This window comes from Mya arenaria, chromosome 17 (assembly GCF_026914265.1).
Source record: "Mya arenaria isolate MELC-2E11 chromosome 17, ASM2691426v1".
Classification (NCBI taxonomy): Eukaryota; Metazoa; Mollusca; class Bivalvia; order Myida; family Myidae; genus Mya; species Mya arenaria.
This window is the reverse complement of record NC_069138.1, coordinates 47,746,304-47,763,765: the sequence shown is the minus strand read 5'-3', so window position 1 is coordinate 47,763,765 and position 17,462 is coordinate 47,746,304. Positions and strand designations below refer to the sequence as shown.

The window sequence follows — 17,462 nt, the reverse complement described above, 5'->3', positions numbered from 1 at the left end:
AGGGGTCATCTACATGTCATGACCAACTTGCATACCAAGTATGAAGTTCCTGCGTGCAAGACTGACGGACAGGGCAAAAACAATAGGTCTCCCCATGAATGGGGGAGACATAATAAACAATGATATTCTTAGCCCTTGGTCATGCAATAGGGAAGTCATGATTTCTCTAAACATAAAAAAAAATATACTGGGAAAGTGTAAAATTTACTTTTTAGGCTGACTTTGTTACATATTATTCAGTTAAACAGAATCATTATTTAGTTTAATTAGTTAGCATTCTTATTCATGCCTATGCTCGGCCATTTTTCCCAGTCGGCCATGGGCATTACACAAGATATGTGAATAAATTATGTTTACATACCAAGCCTCACGTAAATATCTTTGATGTTTTAAGCAATGGTGAACATAAAAGGATTTGCACATAGCCAATTGCTATGACAACGATGATGCTACATCATGAACATGCTGTAAATCTCTCTGTACAGTGAAGAAAAGATCGACACTAAAATTTCAAACATTTATTTAGATCCAGCTTTTAACTGTATATCCAATATTTTATGTAAAACGCCAAACATATGTGACGTTATGATAACGTGATGTATGTATAAATACTAATGATAATGACATCGTTACAGTTTACACAATTTTAAACATTTACAAATTTCAGTAATATCAATATAATAATAATGATTATAATCATTTGAGATTTCATTCATTTTGTTAAAATTTGTTCAAACTGGCAAGAAAATATCTATATTCAGAACACAACAACAAACAGTACGACTGTTTACAAACTCTAAACTATTTTCTTTAAAAAAATAGAGATAATTGAAAAAATATATTACATCAGGGGTTCTAACAGTTGATAATTGTCAATCCTGAAAAATAGCTGGGGGTCTGTTTGAGTATGAGCAAAAAAACAATCTTGACAACAGTACAAAAGCCTGAAGTTTAAACCTCTCAATCCTGGTTTCAGGATTTATCCTGAACTTTAAAACACTTGTAAAATATATGTACAAGATAAAAATATATAATTATATTTTATGCAACAATTATGTTGTAATTAACATGATAGACATCTGAATAAGGTACATACTATAACAGCAGTATTTTTTTACAAAAAAAAATATGTGGAAATGTTTGTATAATAATGTAAAGAAGAATAACATGGTCAATACAAATGCATAGATGGTTAAGAAAATAAAGACACTTAAGCCTTGATATAACCTGCAGATTTTAAGTCTAAAAAGGGGAATCACTCAACGACTTTTACAGTAAGAGTTATAGTCCTTGTTGTACATGTGTATACTATCTCTGGCAACATGTGTATCAATTTTATTTTTGAACAATTTTTTGAGAGTTAAGACCAAGGTTAAAGCTTTTGCACCATGATGACAATGGCACCTAGGGTATGAAAATATCTCAGTTTTTTTTCTTCATAAACCAGTATAGCTAATAAAAAAATATCAGAGATCAATGTGTTTTCTCCTAATGCAAGATTCTGCTAGAGACAAAAGCAGCATTGCTAATACAGCCATCAAAAAGACGTGTGTCAATATTTAACAGGATTACAACATGTCACATTCTATCAATAGCACACGTAACATCTGTCACAAACTACACACAGGGTAACTTGAAACAGATCTAAGTTATTCTTTTGTGAGATCAATAAGGCTGGCACATATACATTACCCCAATATCTCTAACAGTCTGAAGTGCCCTATAACAGGACCAAGCTCAGAACACTTTTTTTGTTTTGGTATAATTCATGTGTCATTCTCAATTTAAAAAAGTTTTGAGACATTCAAATACATTATCTTTACAATAAACATGATCAACTATTTTGAAATTTGCAAAATCAAGTTAAATTTGGCTCTGACAATGAAATGAGATACTTAAGCTTGTTTTTGAGAAACTAGAGCATGGCTGTTTTATAGCAGCTAATATGCATACAGTAGTTATCGAATACACAGTGGTACAATCCACCTGAATGTTCTGACAGTCAAAACTCACTATGTCAAAGTCTTTGGCACCTCGGGAAATACTTTGAGATAACAAACATTTGATTTAAACGAAATACAAAAACTGTATGACTATACAAAAAATGAAAGTTTGACGTGACCAAAACAAAGACATAAGAGAGTTTGACATAGCCAGTTTTGACTGTACATGTTAACCCACTGACCAATAAAACAATGCATCCAGATCAATTTCAAAATATTCAACTAGCCTACTATTTATATCAAGAAACTTACGGTAAATTAGTAGATAAGATTAAGGCAAAACTGTTGCACCAAATTTTTATCCAACATGTAATTACATGAACAAAACATCTACAATATATCATGAACATGTACCTTGACTTCGTTGAACAGAACAAAAACAAATACCTCCAATCAAAAATATCCTAAGCTTGTCCAGAAAGAGCAATGGTTAATCAAGTACACTGCACTTCCCCAAGGTTCGATTACAGGCCTGGTATCATGTGAGTTTGGTTGGTGGTCACACAACCTGACAAAAGGGTTTTCTACGGGTTCACCAGAACACAAAACCACACTCGCATGCAACATATTGCTAACGAGAATCACTCAGCATATTATTAAGTTAATATGACACCTTTCACAACCATAAAATAAATGAAGATTTACTGAAACTATACAATATTTTTTCAACATAATATTTTCATCATGAGATCAATAATCAACAGTGACAGCCAGCATTGTTAACCTTTTCGTTGCAGTTTATGTCATATAATAGATATGTAAAGCCAGCAAAAGGATTTATGTTGTATCCATATGCTCAAAATAAGTCCTAAACAAGCATTGAAATTTAGGCAAAAAATACAGTTTTTTGTGAGTTTATCGATACGTACAATATACAAAATATGCGTTATTTCTGTTTTATCATTTGGACAGAAGCAATTTATAATACAATTAATTATCAACATATTAAAGCCTTTTGTTTTATTCACATTTATATTGATACTCATAATGGCCATTTCATGCATATTTCTTATAACTCTTACTTCTTTTATTGCATATAATTACGGCTTTTAAGAGTTAAGACTCTTTCTGCAAATATTAACACAAATGTTATACATTTGAATAAAAACATGTATATATTATGTACAAATATAAAAGTCAGATCACTGCAAACAATAAAACTATTATCACAAAGTAATTGACATAAAACAAACAAGCAAAATAAAATTAAATCTTCTCATAAACAATCAAATTGTAAACGTCAAACTTTAAGTTACCACAAAAGTTCCTTTAAAATTCATTTTTTGAATTTTGAAAAATTATCAACAGACGATTCTTGCATGTTTACGGTAACATATTTTAAAGAAAGAAAAATTGCATTTAATTTTTATGCATTCAGAAGAAAAAATTGTGTCTTACACAAAAGTTTACAATAAGTATTTGCGCCAACTTATAATAAAAGCCTTAAGTCACCAATACACAAACATTATAAAGCCAATACATGTATAAAATACAAAGACGATATTAAAAATATTTTTTTTTTTTTATAAGCAACATGTTTGTACATAAATGCAAGACCATTTTTACACAATATTCTCCCGCCAATACTGCTGTTGTTTAAATACTGTTGTTTTTCCCATGAATACTTCTTTAACAGCTGATGGTGTTCTCATGTAGGAAGATTCAACACACAGCTAAGTGATCCCTCTGATTTGAGAACTTCATTGTCTATATTATGCTGTTGAATCTATGTTTCACTCGAAGGTTATATCCACTGTTGGATAATTGGACAAATTCCAAAATCCAAAATTGATACCAATTGGACAACCATAATCTACCATCTAATTCATTAATCCAAATGGCATTTTCATACTGAATTAAATAGCATTTATGTTTATTTTTGTTGGATAATCAGAAAAATGTCAAAAATTTAAATCTAAATGGACAACCATAATCGATCATCAACTCAGAAATAGTCCAAAGGGATCTTCATACTAAATTTAAATAACATTTATGTTCATTGATAATATTTGTGTGTGATTCGAAATAAGCCCTACCTATTGAATGATAGAAGAATAAATTCAAAATATGAAAGACTCCAAAACCAGACATGATGCACATGTATATCTACAACCACCCTGCCTCAATGTTTCACATGACGCAGGAATCAAAATGTCATAGCTGGTCGTGTGTTTTATGTGCACCTTTTAATTTCATTTCTTTTCAAAGCTTCAGCTAAAGTTGTCTCCATATTTCACATGAAGGTGGTATCATCATAATTCGTCTTGTGTTTAACACGTGCCTCAAACAGGTCCCGTATTAGACTGGCCTTCTCTTGCTCTAGCTGTGTTATCTTTTCACTCTTGTGTCCGACCTCCTGTGGAATAAAGATCGAAGATAAAGTTTTCAATAACACCATTAACTTTTGTGACAATCAAGTGTTCTTTGTGATAAGAAGTCTATCATTGGGGGCAAACACATGATATCATGCGGTGCCTGCAAAAAGTATTTAAGCATAGGTAAGCTTTATTTTTTGTCACAACAATCATAGATGAACATGTATCATAAACTCTGTAGAGCTTTTTAGCAACAAATATATGTACAGTATTAAATCTGTGAATAAGAACCATTGACCTTTCCTTGGTGACAAGGCTCCGAGTGGAGATCAAACCTGTGACCCTCTCACCCAGAATCTGCTACAATAACTACTCAGCGATTGTCATTGATGCAAGACTTTTTAGGTAGTAAAACATTTTATTTATTCATATAGTTACTAGAGTCTGCCCTCAACAAAAACATTTCTTAGCAAACTTCTTACTTTCCATGTGTAAACATGTATATTTAGTTATAATTGCAAACATGTATGTTTTTCGTTCAAGATTCATATACACTTTTAGATTTATATGAATACCAACAATAACATCCAAAGCACCATATGAAAGCAGACAACAATTATACGTCACCTTTGATCAAGAACTCAATAAGTGCATATATAAATAGATAAATAGATGCAGATATTGAGTTCCTGCATTTAGGTGACAAATTATAGTATCAATGGTATAAGTGTTTTCTTTGAAAAGAACATGTACTAAATGTCAGTGCAGCTCACAAAATAAGCATTGATATGTTCATACATGTGTTAGCTGTTTGTTCTGGTCTTTCAGCCACCTCAGGGAGTTGTCGTCATAGAAACCAGGACTGCTGATAGCGAGATTCATGTGAGCTGGAAAACCCTGTAACAAGAATGATAACATATCAGATTGAGACTTATATAAGACAATAAAGAACATAAAAAGGGCTCTAAGCCACCCTCAGTACAAAACCTGCCTTGCCTCTTTTTAACTGGGGCTTGGCTGTGTTTCTTTTTTCAATTGAGTTATGTTTTAAATGTCATTCATCGTAATAAGAAAATATGCTTTAAACAAATCCTCAGCTTTACACTTCATCCACTCATGTCAGCCTGAATTTGATCAGAGGAGATGAAATCGATAATTTTCAACATACATGTATAGCTCATCCAAAACATTTACAACTACGAATCTTATATTTGCTTCAGCGGTTTTGATTACAGGCACGTTATGTTACGGTTCTTTGACAGCTTTCTCCAAATTATGTCTTTTCTACCTTATTGAAAGACAGACTGATTATCCTTTCATTGTTTAGAACAAGAGCTGTCACAGTAAGTGATGAATGCCCCCGAATGTGACATTGACCTATGAACAAGGTCAGTACATAAAAAGTTGATCTTGCCTTTACATGTCAAATACACATATATGTCAAGTTATTTTAAATTGCCTCTGAACACAAAAAAATACCACCCATACTTGACAACCTACACTCTTATGACCTCATATTCAGCATTCCATTGTGATATGGATCTTGCAGGCGACACGTCGTCTTGATATGTCGAACACATGTGGCAAGTTATTTTAAACTATGTCCATACAAGAAAAAGTTACCGCCCAGACACGACATTCGATACTCTATGTCCTTATATGCAGCATTCCATTGTGAATAAACACCTAAGTGTGACCTTGACCTTAGATGTAGGGACACAGGTCTTGCACGCGACATGTCGTCATGGTATGTCGAACACATGTGGTAAGTTATTTTAAAATCTGTCCATACAAGAGAAAGTTACAGCCCGGACACGACAACCTATACTCTATGTCCTTATATATGCAGCGTTCCATTGTAAATAAACTCCCAAGTGTGGTCTTGACTTTAGAGGTAGGGACACGGGTCTTGCATGCGACACGTCATCTTGGTAGGTCAAACACATGTGGCAAGTTATTTTAAAATATGTCCATACAAGAGAAAGTTACAGCCCGGACACAATAACCTATACTCTATGTCCTTATATGCAGCATTCCATTGTGAATAAACACCTAAGTTTGACCTTGACCTTAGAGGTAGGGACACGGGTCTTGCACGCGACATGTTGTCTCAGTATGTCGAACACATGTGGCAAGTTATTTTAAAATATGACCATACAAGGGAAAGTTACAGCCCAGACACAAACCTATACTCTATGTCCTTATATGCAGCATTCCATTGTGAATAAACACTAAGTGTGACCTTGACCTTAGAGGTAGGGACACGGATCTTGCACGCGACACGTTGTCCTGGTATGTCAAACACATGTGGCAAGTTATTTTAAAATATGTCGACACAAGGGAAAGTTACAGCCTGGACACGACAACCTATACTCTATGTCCTTATATGCAGCATTTCATTGTCAATCGACACCTAAGTGTGACCTTGACCTTAGAGGTAGAAACACAGGTCTTGCACACGACATGTCATCTTGGTATGTCAAACACATGTTGCAAGTTATTTTAAAATCTGTCCATACAAGAGAAAGTTACAGCCCGGACACGAGTTATTGAGCCGGACTCACAGACGGACGGACGGACAGCAGACGGTGCAATTTTAATATGCCAACCTTCGGGGGGCATAAAAATGCAATTTCAAAGAGTAAACTTTATGGCAGATAAAACATGAGATGCATGGTTGTAATAACAATCACTTACTGATTCTGTGGTTTCCATGAGGGATTTGAGATTCAGATTTACATCATTGATCCGACTGCGAACAAAGTCCATCCGCTCCTGGTGACTTTGTAGACTCCCGTCCTGCAAAGAGAAAATTATGATAATCATTAAATAACATTCCTAGTTGTGGAACTGTTCAGTAAGTCATCCATTAACTAAAACATTAGACAATGATTTTTTTCATAAAAATCAAGTTCAGTTGTTAATGTAGTTTAAGAAAATACTAGGTACAATTGCCATACTGGGGTATAAGAGATGGATACCGGTAAACAGAATTTTTCAGTCAGTTGCTGAAATTTACATACACTGCATGAAGTTTTCTCTGCAAATGCCTGGCGCTCTGCAACTGTGGAAATCTGTGAAAGGTACCAGTCACGCGCTCGTTCTACAACATCCAAACCCTGTATCAGAACATCCCGCTCCTGCTCTAGCTGCTTCATACGCCGGATCTGCATTTAGAATATGCAATAATTATAAAATAACTATTACAATTTTTATGCTTTCACTCACTCACTCACTGTCCAGAAAGTGATATGAAATTCAACAAAATACACATTTACAGGTTTGATTGTGTCAAATACCCTGTAGCCATGCTTTTTTATACATGTAAGTCTAAAAGTTTGAAAAGAATGAAGTAAAATTTACATAAAGTAATAAGATAATCATGTTGCAAATCTGTATCTGATAATAACGCAAATATGGTACTGATTTATTTTCAATATATTTAAAAACGTAACACCTGAATGACGCCTTTAATTAATACTTAAGAATAATTATATTTTAGCCTTTATAAAAGTAATTCCCTCTGTTCCCGTCGAGGATTTACAATACCACGTGTTTATGAAATGTAGTTAATAAGTTTATGTATGTCTCAGCAGTGCGTGTTTGTTTTGGACCCTCACATGATTATTTAAATTGTAGCAATCATTTGCTGTTGCGATATTTTGATCGTCTATGCAATAAAGGTAATTGTTGTTGTCGTTGCTGTTGTTTTCTTTAAATTGTTCAAATAAATCACTGATAGAAAACTGGTAATCAATCTTCCACCTACCACATTATAGTCGATACCACTGGACAGTGTGTGTCTGCGGGAGTTTTGTCGCCGTGGTTTTTTCCCTCCGCCGGTCTCCCTGGCAACCAAAGGCTGCTTCTGGCTTGCTGCCTGGCGACGAATCTCTTCTATGTTCACTGGAAAGCAAAATCACTGAAAACTGTAATAAATACACTTTCTGACCTAAGCATTCTTAACACAATTCAGAAACATAGTGTTTAGGTCAAGTCACAGTGAGCTGCATGTGCTTTCAATGATAAATTAGAAAAATATACAGAAAATGAATTAATACTTTTTATTTTGGGTTGTACTATCCAAACTATTTGTGTATGGCAAATGATAAATGTATAGGTTTATGTTTAACAAACTTTGTTAATATGCATTAATCAAATTATAAGTGGTCAGGCCTGACAAAATCTCAAGTGACCACCTTACCACAAACCTGAACAGGCCCAGTGTTCAAAATTATTGTTTGTCTACTGACCCAGCCTCTGTTTAAATCTACTGATTCACCTGATTAAAATTCAAGAATGACTTTCTGATGATTTAACAAATGTAGAAGACCAGATTTGAAGAATACTACCGTCATATGACACTGGACAAAATATAACTCTGAAACAATTTAAGTGGTGTTTATATTAACCCAACGCACATGCTTTATCATCCTTACCAGGGATTTAATAAGCTTCAGTAGAAAAAACATTCAACTCACTAATTTTATTACTGTAGGTAAAATGCTACCTTCAATGTCCTAATTTTTTTAAGCAAGATGCTAATTTTTCAATTCAGCAAAATGCTAACTCACTTATTTAGCAAAAAGAAATATGTTTACTTATTAATTAAACAAGATGCTACCTCATTTATTAAGCAAAAGCTACCTCTGGCTCATATATCTACAAACAAACTTTCAAATTTAAGTTTAATGACCAATTAAAATTATTACACAGAAAAAAAATGAACAGGTTATCAACTAGGCCTAAAAAAAAAATACATTTGGTTCCGGTTACCCGACCCTACCTACGGAATAGGCGCCGACCCTAACGTTTTTATAGTCAGTTTGAAAAAAAATATGAAAAACTAAAAAAAAAAAAATCTTTTTTTTTTTGCTTTTCAATATGTAGTTTAAAACCTTAATTGCTTATATAGAAGATAACTTTAACACCATTCTCCAATGATGAAAATGACATTCTTATATAAAGCCTAATAAAAAAAATAAATAAAAAAAAATAAAAAGCCTACTTACCCTACCTATTTTTGAAAAGGATGTAACCCTAACCAAACAATTATTTTTTTTAGGCCCTACTGACAGATGCTGACTAATGGTGAATATAACTCATTTTTAAAATATTTCACTCAAAGATCAAACACAAGGACAGACAGAATGACTCTTAAGTTTAACTATAGAAGCAATTATGATTTACTGATACGCTGATACCATAAAAATGGTGTCAACCAGCGCTATTTCGCTATCTAATGTTTTCAATTTTACACCTCATGAGTACATAAAGATTTTGGTCATGGATAAACTGCCGTCTGAAATCAAACACTGAAAGCAGAGAAAAACTCCTTAAAGCGGTAAATTATGGCTTTATTGCCCCAGCGTAGCGGATAACCAGCTATTATGTAATAGTAGGCAGCATAATAACGTGAATATTTAACAGCATAATAACGTGAATATTTAAATATAACACCTGTAATTCAATATCTGTGAAGTTTTGTAACTAAATTTAAGCTTCTATATTGCATTTCAAAAATATAGATTTAAAAATGTTATTTCTCAAAAGTACTGCGTTTCTGCTCGATTTGAAAATTGTTTTCAATGCCAAAGAAACTCAAGTATTGACATAATTATTGGTGTAAGTCAATAAATGTATTTTTTGTAGTAAAGCTAAAAAATCATACAATTTATATAAAGATTTCAAAAATGTTTAATTTCATAATATGCAAGGAAAGTTATATCAACAGATAAAATACAACTTTAAATGCAGCCAATGAAAAAATAAAACTTGTTTTATTTATATTCGTCTATACAAATTTGCATTAATTTCATTACTTAAACCAAATTTTGAAAAGAAGTATTCCAAGGATTTCATAATTACGCTGATATTTAGTTACCAAAACATTTTAATAGTCTTTTTTATCATCCAGTAATTTCATTTCTTATTCAAACAATCTAATGAACTATAAAAAGGTTGCATTCATCACGAGTAACAGTTTTACCACAGGGGTGGAAGACATCATCTTTACCATTTAAACACAGAAACTGCCTGAATGTTATCAAATGAAGTCAAAAAAGCGAAGACTTTGATGCCTTTTGCATTATAATTTCAGTAAAGATGTTTATCAAGCATGCATGTCACACAGATCATTAATTTAAAGCTTCCGTACCTTTCAGATCAAGGGAACCGCTATATCTAGTTTGAATTTAAACATTTGAAATTTGACCTCATTTAACTTATTTCTTCCCATTTTTTTTACTGTTTATTCCCAAATAAGATCTAAGACATTCTAATTTGTTGTCTATGTATTTATATCTGTGTGTATATATATATATATATATATATATATATATATATATATATATCTTTGTTCTTTAACTTTGTTCATATTACCAAACAACCATTGCTTTTTTAGTGTAAGTGCTAATCAAAACCTTGTTTCTTTAATCGTATGATCTGTATGAATTAATGAAGTAATATTCAAACAATATGATAATAATATTACAAGTAATTTGCATTGTAACAGGAAATGTTCCGAGTTAACATTAAAAAAGAAACACTCAAATATTGAACTCTGGCAATTTGTTGATGACTATCAATAGATTTAAAGATTTAAAAGACAAAGATCTTTACACACTGCCAATCCTAACTGAACAAAGAAGATTGGCTGAAGATTGATCAACAATGGTACAAAACAATTAAAAGGGTCTTTATAATGAGGCATTGGGGTTAATTAAACTATATGTTATAGCTAATCATCGGAGTATGTCACAGCAGGCTAATTAGAATAAAATAACAAAACCTCAAAATGCAAACATAAAACAGCCTGAGTCTTAAAAGCATTTTTATGTTCTTAAAGAATTGTTGAATGGTTAAGAACCTGCTGAATAATTAAAATCTTGGGTCTGTTAGCTCTAAAGGTCTGTACATAAATTGTTTCCAACAGTGCAGTTTAATGTATTAACTCACACATTGAAAGAAAGCTAGGTAGCCATAAACAGCTGTTTAATAGCATTTTCATTGCTTTTTCGTAGCCACAGAAAGAAACATGTGCTAAATCAATATTTTTCTTTGGTATTTCACAGTTTTATCCAATCAAACCTGAACACAACCTGCTATATGAATCAAATGGGCATGTGTGCAAATCTGCATAAAACGCTCAATACTGTTGTTGTTTTTCCAATAAAAAACTTTTTAAAATAGGTTTCTTCAAAATCATGTAATTTTCTTATATATTCAATTAAAATAAAAAGCGTATGCACAAGAAGAATGTAATACCATCTTTCACTTTGTGGAAACTGATTAGCATGATAATCCGAATATTTATCATTATGTAACTTTCTAAAGTCATATTAGAACTTGAGTCTATGTTGAAATTAGCTGATAAGAGAACAAAATAGATTGGTCTAAAACAACTATTACCTGTTGTTTTTTTAGGATCAAGTCAATCAATGTCCTTGATTATATTTTAAGTTTAATCTAAACAGTTTAAATAATGAGTTACAATAATAAGGAAAATTCAGGTCTTTTGAAATTCATGGGTCCCTTTGTACATTATGTATATAAAGTTTATATTTAATTAGATTTTAACCTTGACTTTTAGTCAATGAAAGTGTGTAAACCAGCCTTCAAGTACAGTGCTTATTCCTTAACAAGTGCACTTTTGCCATGCTTCCAAGCCTCATGAACACACGCTATAATATATGACAGCTCGGCCCTTCTTAATAACAATTAAGATTTCACGCAACATGTTTTAACTAGAATTATGAATGTGGTAAAGTAAATTGTAAATAAGTTATCTATGAAAATACCAGATTATCACATTTGTGATGTATATCATCTTCGGATACCCTCGATACTCTTCTATGCTACTATGATTTGTTGTGTAACGTAGGCGATTTGGCTAAGAAAATCTCATAATCATGAATAATTAATGAGGCGGTTTCATTGGCTCCCAAATGTACCAGATGCTTTCCCATAGAAAAATATTCTAACGAAAGACAGAATTGAGCCTTTTCAATACAATATTTTTTGACATCAGTAATGACCACTCGGCCATTGAGACTACTGACACTACAGAGTTATTGAAGAATATTTAATTGTAACATGTGAATTCATTGGAAAAAGACTTGTCACCCCTGCCTCATGCATATTTATCAAAATAAGAATTTGTCAGTCAATTGTCCCACGGTATTTATGAAATATAATGGAATTAAGAACCATGGTTGCTGATGATGGATGTATATGTAACCGGGTATACGATGTATATAGCGGCACTTATACTGTCTCGCTATAGAGCTAGCTTTTATAGCGACGCGGTAGAGTATCCGCCTGCAGAGCGAGAGGTCATGGGTTCGAACCCCGACAGGTGCACATAGCAATTTGTGCAGTCGGTTACATTTGGCGCCCAACAAGGGACCCGTGTTATACGATATGCCTCAAGGTTATTGCGAATTGACCTTAGTGTCCGAAATTCAAGGACGAATTTCAAAATGGAGGGGGAAAGTGTAACCGGGTATACGATGTATATAGCGGCACTTATACTGTCTCGCTATAGAGCTAGCTTTTATAGAGACGTGGTCGAGTATCCGCCTGCAGAGCGAGAGGTCGTGGGTTCAAACCCCGACAGGTGCACATAGCAATTTGTGCAGTCTGTTACTTATATATACATTGAGTTCATATGTTAGTTTATTCGTATTCTTGCATTATTGTATAATTTCATATATATTTTAAATTTATCTATGAAAAACTATATATATATATAAGGCCCTTAAAAGATTATAAATACATGTCCTGGTCGGATCATACACTCTAGTGCAGGGTGAGTGAATCTGATTTACTCGCCCTGCACAAAAACTACTTGCCCAACATTTTCAACAAAGTTTTTAAACAAAGTTTCGCAGCCACTTGAATTTACTATCAAAGACGATCAACTTTGATCTGCTTGATTCTTGTAACAGTGTTCTCTTACAAAGTCCTGGCCACTTACTTCTGCGAGATTCCTTAATGAAGAAGTCTGAAACCAGACCGTCTATAACTGGTTTAAAATTATTTATGATTATTTAAAACATTTTAATAATTAGTTTCATAGTAATTAATTAATTTAACAATAAATAATTAATCATTTGTTTTCTTCCAACCCTGCAGAATTATCTACAACATACAATCAATTAAACAGTCTCCGCTTTTGACCATTTACATTTAATAAACAAAATATGCTTAATTACTTGCCCATCATCAGGTTGCATTTCCGGTTTTGATTTGACTGCCTACATGAATTTTATTTTTAATTATAATGTTTATCGCAATCATTTTATTTTAGAAAATATGTAGCATTACTATAAGAATCAGGAGAATGTAAATCGCACGAGCGGATGAGTGTGATTAAGATTTCTACAGGCACAACCTGGATATTCACTCTAAAATGTGAGTGTTTTTGTCAAGGCCTGTCACACACATGTATATACATGATGATGTGCACTTACTTCCTCATTGTTGTGCATCTCAACAGATGTAAAAAGCCTTGCATGACTGAAGCCTGAGAGTAAAAAGCCTTGCATGACTGAAGCCTGAGAGCTAAAAGCCTTGCATGACTGAAGCCTGAGAGTTAATTTAAGCAAAGAGAAAGTTCACACCCACCATAGATATCATTTCCCACTGTCCGGCTCTTTTGCATCAAATTGGAATCACTCTGCGCAGTATGCATATGGCCATTAGTCATTACATTAGGCACAACTTTATTGTCCTGATGCCAGTTTTGTAGCTCTCTCATTGTTTTCCCCTTCATGGTTTTTGGAGGTAACGCAGGAGGGGAGTTATTTTCAGACTCTTTCGCCCATCGATATGGAGGTGGCCTGTCTGGTCGCCCAGCTGGGAAATCTGTGGGACTTCTTTGAAAATGAACTTCCCTTGGACGCTGATTTTCAGGATGAGCACTATGGGGCCTTTGGCTAATTTTTGATACTTCTCTTTTGTGATAACTGCTCATATCATCACTATGTCTTTTATTTGAATGATGCATGTCAAGATCATGTGGATAGGCATAATCATTTCTATTCCGCATATTTACAACTGATGCATGTTGCATTTGTTCACGATTATAAATTTTATTTCTTAACTCTATATTCTGTGACTGCAAAACATTATTTGGCCTGACCGTAGCAGTATTTGCAGCGGTAATCTGAGAATTTGTTCCCATTTTAGGCTGACTCCTCTGAACAACATGTGCGTTACTTTTTAATGTCACAGGTGCACTAGTTGCTGCTGGCCTTTCAATATTCATGTAGTTTGCCATATTTGCATAGTTCTTTGAGGCATAGTCTTCTTTTTCTACCTTCCTGTATTGGGGCTGCTTGCTTGTACTGCTAGGTGCATTAACATGTTTATTTTTAACACTACTAGAATTCTGTTGCGAATCTCTCGAATCTCTCTGTTTTGCTGCCAATGATGCGGACGACAGTACAGCACCATTGTTCCTCAACAAGGACTGTTTAAGACCAACAACAAAGTTTTCAAATGTAAGCTTGCCATTTTTCGGTGCCACTCTTCTTAATGCGTCTATAACGCCACAAGGTAAACCTTTCACCCCTTCTTCGTGCCAACGAGTTTCAATGTCTCGCAGACGCACATAGCCCGTCTGTTCTTCATCCAAAATGTCAAATAATATTCTTAGGGACGTTACAAACTGTTTTGGCAAACCATCCACCGCTCTAGCGGCTTCTTGCACATGTGCGGTTGACATTTTCGACGTTGCACAATGTAAACAAACTGATCACTTCATCGTCCACTTTGTGAATGAACTAACTTCCGGTTTCACTTCATTAAAATGAAACAAGCTAGTCAATTGGTCGATTTGACAAAAGACTGTCTCTGATTGGTGCACCATTAGTGGGTGAACCTAGACAGGTACCCTTCGTTACTTTTTGGTAAAAATCTTTTTGAAGAAAAGAGAATGAGGGTACCAGTCTAGGTGAACGGCATTCGGAACTCCTCGGCCATTTTGTTTTCGATAAAATGGCCGAGGAGCTCCGAATGCCTAAAAAGGATAAGACGAAAATATTACTAGATATGCAGGTTAAAAATTACTAGATGTGTTTGTACCAATCTCATACACAGTCACATCCCCCTAATAACACATTATGTTAGTGTTCTTCCATATAAATAATATCAGCTGTTTGATGAAGTCAAATATAACAATAATTAGAAAAGAATAATTACATTGTTAACTGTTGGTACCACTATTTGTCTATCTGTAACACCATATATTAATGCAGAGGTTGTCATTCAATAGTTGTCTCTTGTTGCAATATCTTCTTCATCGTGATATCATTGGTTTATAGCATGTGAGTACACAGTGTTATCAAATGAAATGATAATTTAAAAAATCACAGAAGTTGCCCCTACCAATTTCTCCAATTATCACACTGCATAATTATATAATAAAGCGATATAAGTATAATATGATGTATTTGTTCATATAGTTTTAAACGAACAGAATATCATTCACAGCCTTAAACATATTTTGGAGATGTCATCTTATAATTCAAAGTACCTATATCATTTTGTCTATGTCGCCTTTACCATCAGTTCATCGTAACGGGGTATTTAATTATATCCTCGATATTTTTTTGGCTCTTTCATCAAAGTTTCTCAACGCTGTTGTTTGGTGTTGCAAGACAAGGTTAAGCTCTCAGCTGTAGTTAAACATGTTTTTTTTCTAAAAATAACTCAACGTATGTGTGAAGACCCCATCGGTTTCTTTGATTTCAAAGAAGGCCTTTCTGGGTCGGGCCTTTTTAGACCGGGTACGTTTATTCAACGACGCCACCGGGAAATTCATCCATCGGATTTGAACCCAGCGAGAGCATTAGTCCCGTTAGGCTGACGGCAAAAGTGCACAGACAGGATGTACATCTGGTAAGAGCTTCTCTGATTTTCTAACGTGTACATCAGTATTCAAGAATCGTCAAACAAACAGTTTAGCATCCCTCCGAGCTATTTTTCTTAGGTGAATGATGAATGGGGGCGAGAGGGGAAATAGAAACAGTCCTCCCACACATAGAATGCTGAGTTAAGTAGAATATTGATCTTAAAGGCCTAGTTTAAGGAATTTTTGGCATGATAATCCCCTGCTGTGCATCTCCTGTTAATCACACTGGTGTCACAGTAGGGACCAATTTCCGATGTATTCGTTTATTGGCTCAGGGCCAGTTAGGGTCCATTTTTATAATAAAATATCGAAAATTGCACAGCAGGATACTCAGATTGGAGATCTGACAAGACAATTAGGCAATAAGATTAAGATCAATTAACAGAGGTTGTGTACAAATACACGTTGTTTTTTAGTTAGTTTTTTTTTTTTTTTTGGGGGGGGCAAGGGTCACTTATAGAAGGCTTAGACTAGGCCTTTTATTTAACTTCATCTTGATCGTAATTGGGGACAATATAGATTTAAACTTGATATATGAACAGTGTTATATTACGTACGTTAATCTCATTTAGCTTTAACTAATGTCCACAACAACAAAAATGGTTTGTGTAAAGATATAAAATTATAAATGTTTTGCGGCGCTGTTTTTAACTTGGGAATATGTTGCCACGTAGCTATTAATTGAAAAGTCCTTGTTTTAAGGATACTATTTTCTTATCTGTACACCAACAACAACTATTATTTCCGTTTTAATGTTACTAGTAATAATAATTCAACTGTTAATGCGTCTCTGCTATTACTCTTACTAATACAAATGCACAATACCCTTATCTTCTTAGAAGTAGGTCAATGTTTTAAAAAAAATGTGTTTCTACATTTCTGAGGACAGTAATTATATATATAAGGAACACAATTAAATGGCGATATTCAGATTTACTTAGATGCATGTTATAATTTATAAGCACATGCACAGTGCACATTGAAGTTTATACCCTTTTGAAATGACTGTCCCAGATGCATCAAAGATATTTTTCGGCATAACAAAATCCTAAACAACGAGTTTTCAACCCTTTTGGTTCCAAAATATTGACTTCACAATGACCAGTTTTTAAATATCCACCATATTTTCATGTGATGCTATTTTTCTCTTTATATGTTGATTTCAACATCAATAAATGCAGAAAAGGGGCTTGAAATCCCTTTCAGGTTTAATCTGTTTCTGAAAAT

General features: G+C 33.7%; 1 protein-coding gene across 1 annotated transcript; it reads right to left on the bottom strand.

The window, feature by feature from the left end:
- Nucleotides 1-503: 503 nt before the first annotated feature.
- Nucleotides 504-15,077, bottom strand: LOC128223035 (uncharacterized). Its single transcript, XM_052932276.1, has 6 exons — nt 13,946-15,077; nt 8,088-8,224; nt 7,342-7,485; nt 7,016-7,117; nt 5,117-5,215; nt 504-4,359 (listed from the first exon to the last, which is right to left on the bottom strand). The coding sequence occupies exons 1-6, from the start codon at nt 15,045-15,047 to the stop codon at nt 4,237-4,239; spliced, it is 1,707 nt and encodes a 568-aa protein (XP_052788236.1). The 5' UTR covers nt 15,048-15,077; the 3' UTR covers nt 504-4,236.
- Between the last annotated feature and the right edge of the window lie 2,385 nt (nt 15,078-17,462).

Coding starts and splice junctions, on each gene's coding strand:
- LOC128223035 (XM_052932276.1), bottom strand. CDS start 15,047: ATGTCAACCGCACATGTGCAAGAAGCCGCTAGAGCGGTGGATGGTTTG. Junction 8,225..13,945: donor AGTGGGAAATGATATCTATG/GTGGGTGTGAAC, acceptor TTTGCTTTCCAG/TGAACATAGAAGAGATTCGT. Junction 7,118..7,341: donor CAGAGAAAACTTCATGCAGT/GTATGTAAATTT, acceptor TTCTCTTTGCAG/GACGGGAGTCTACAAAGTCA.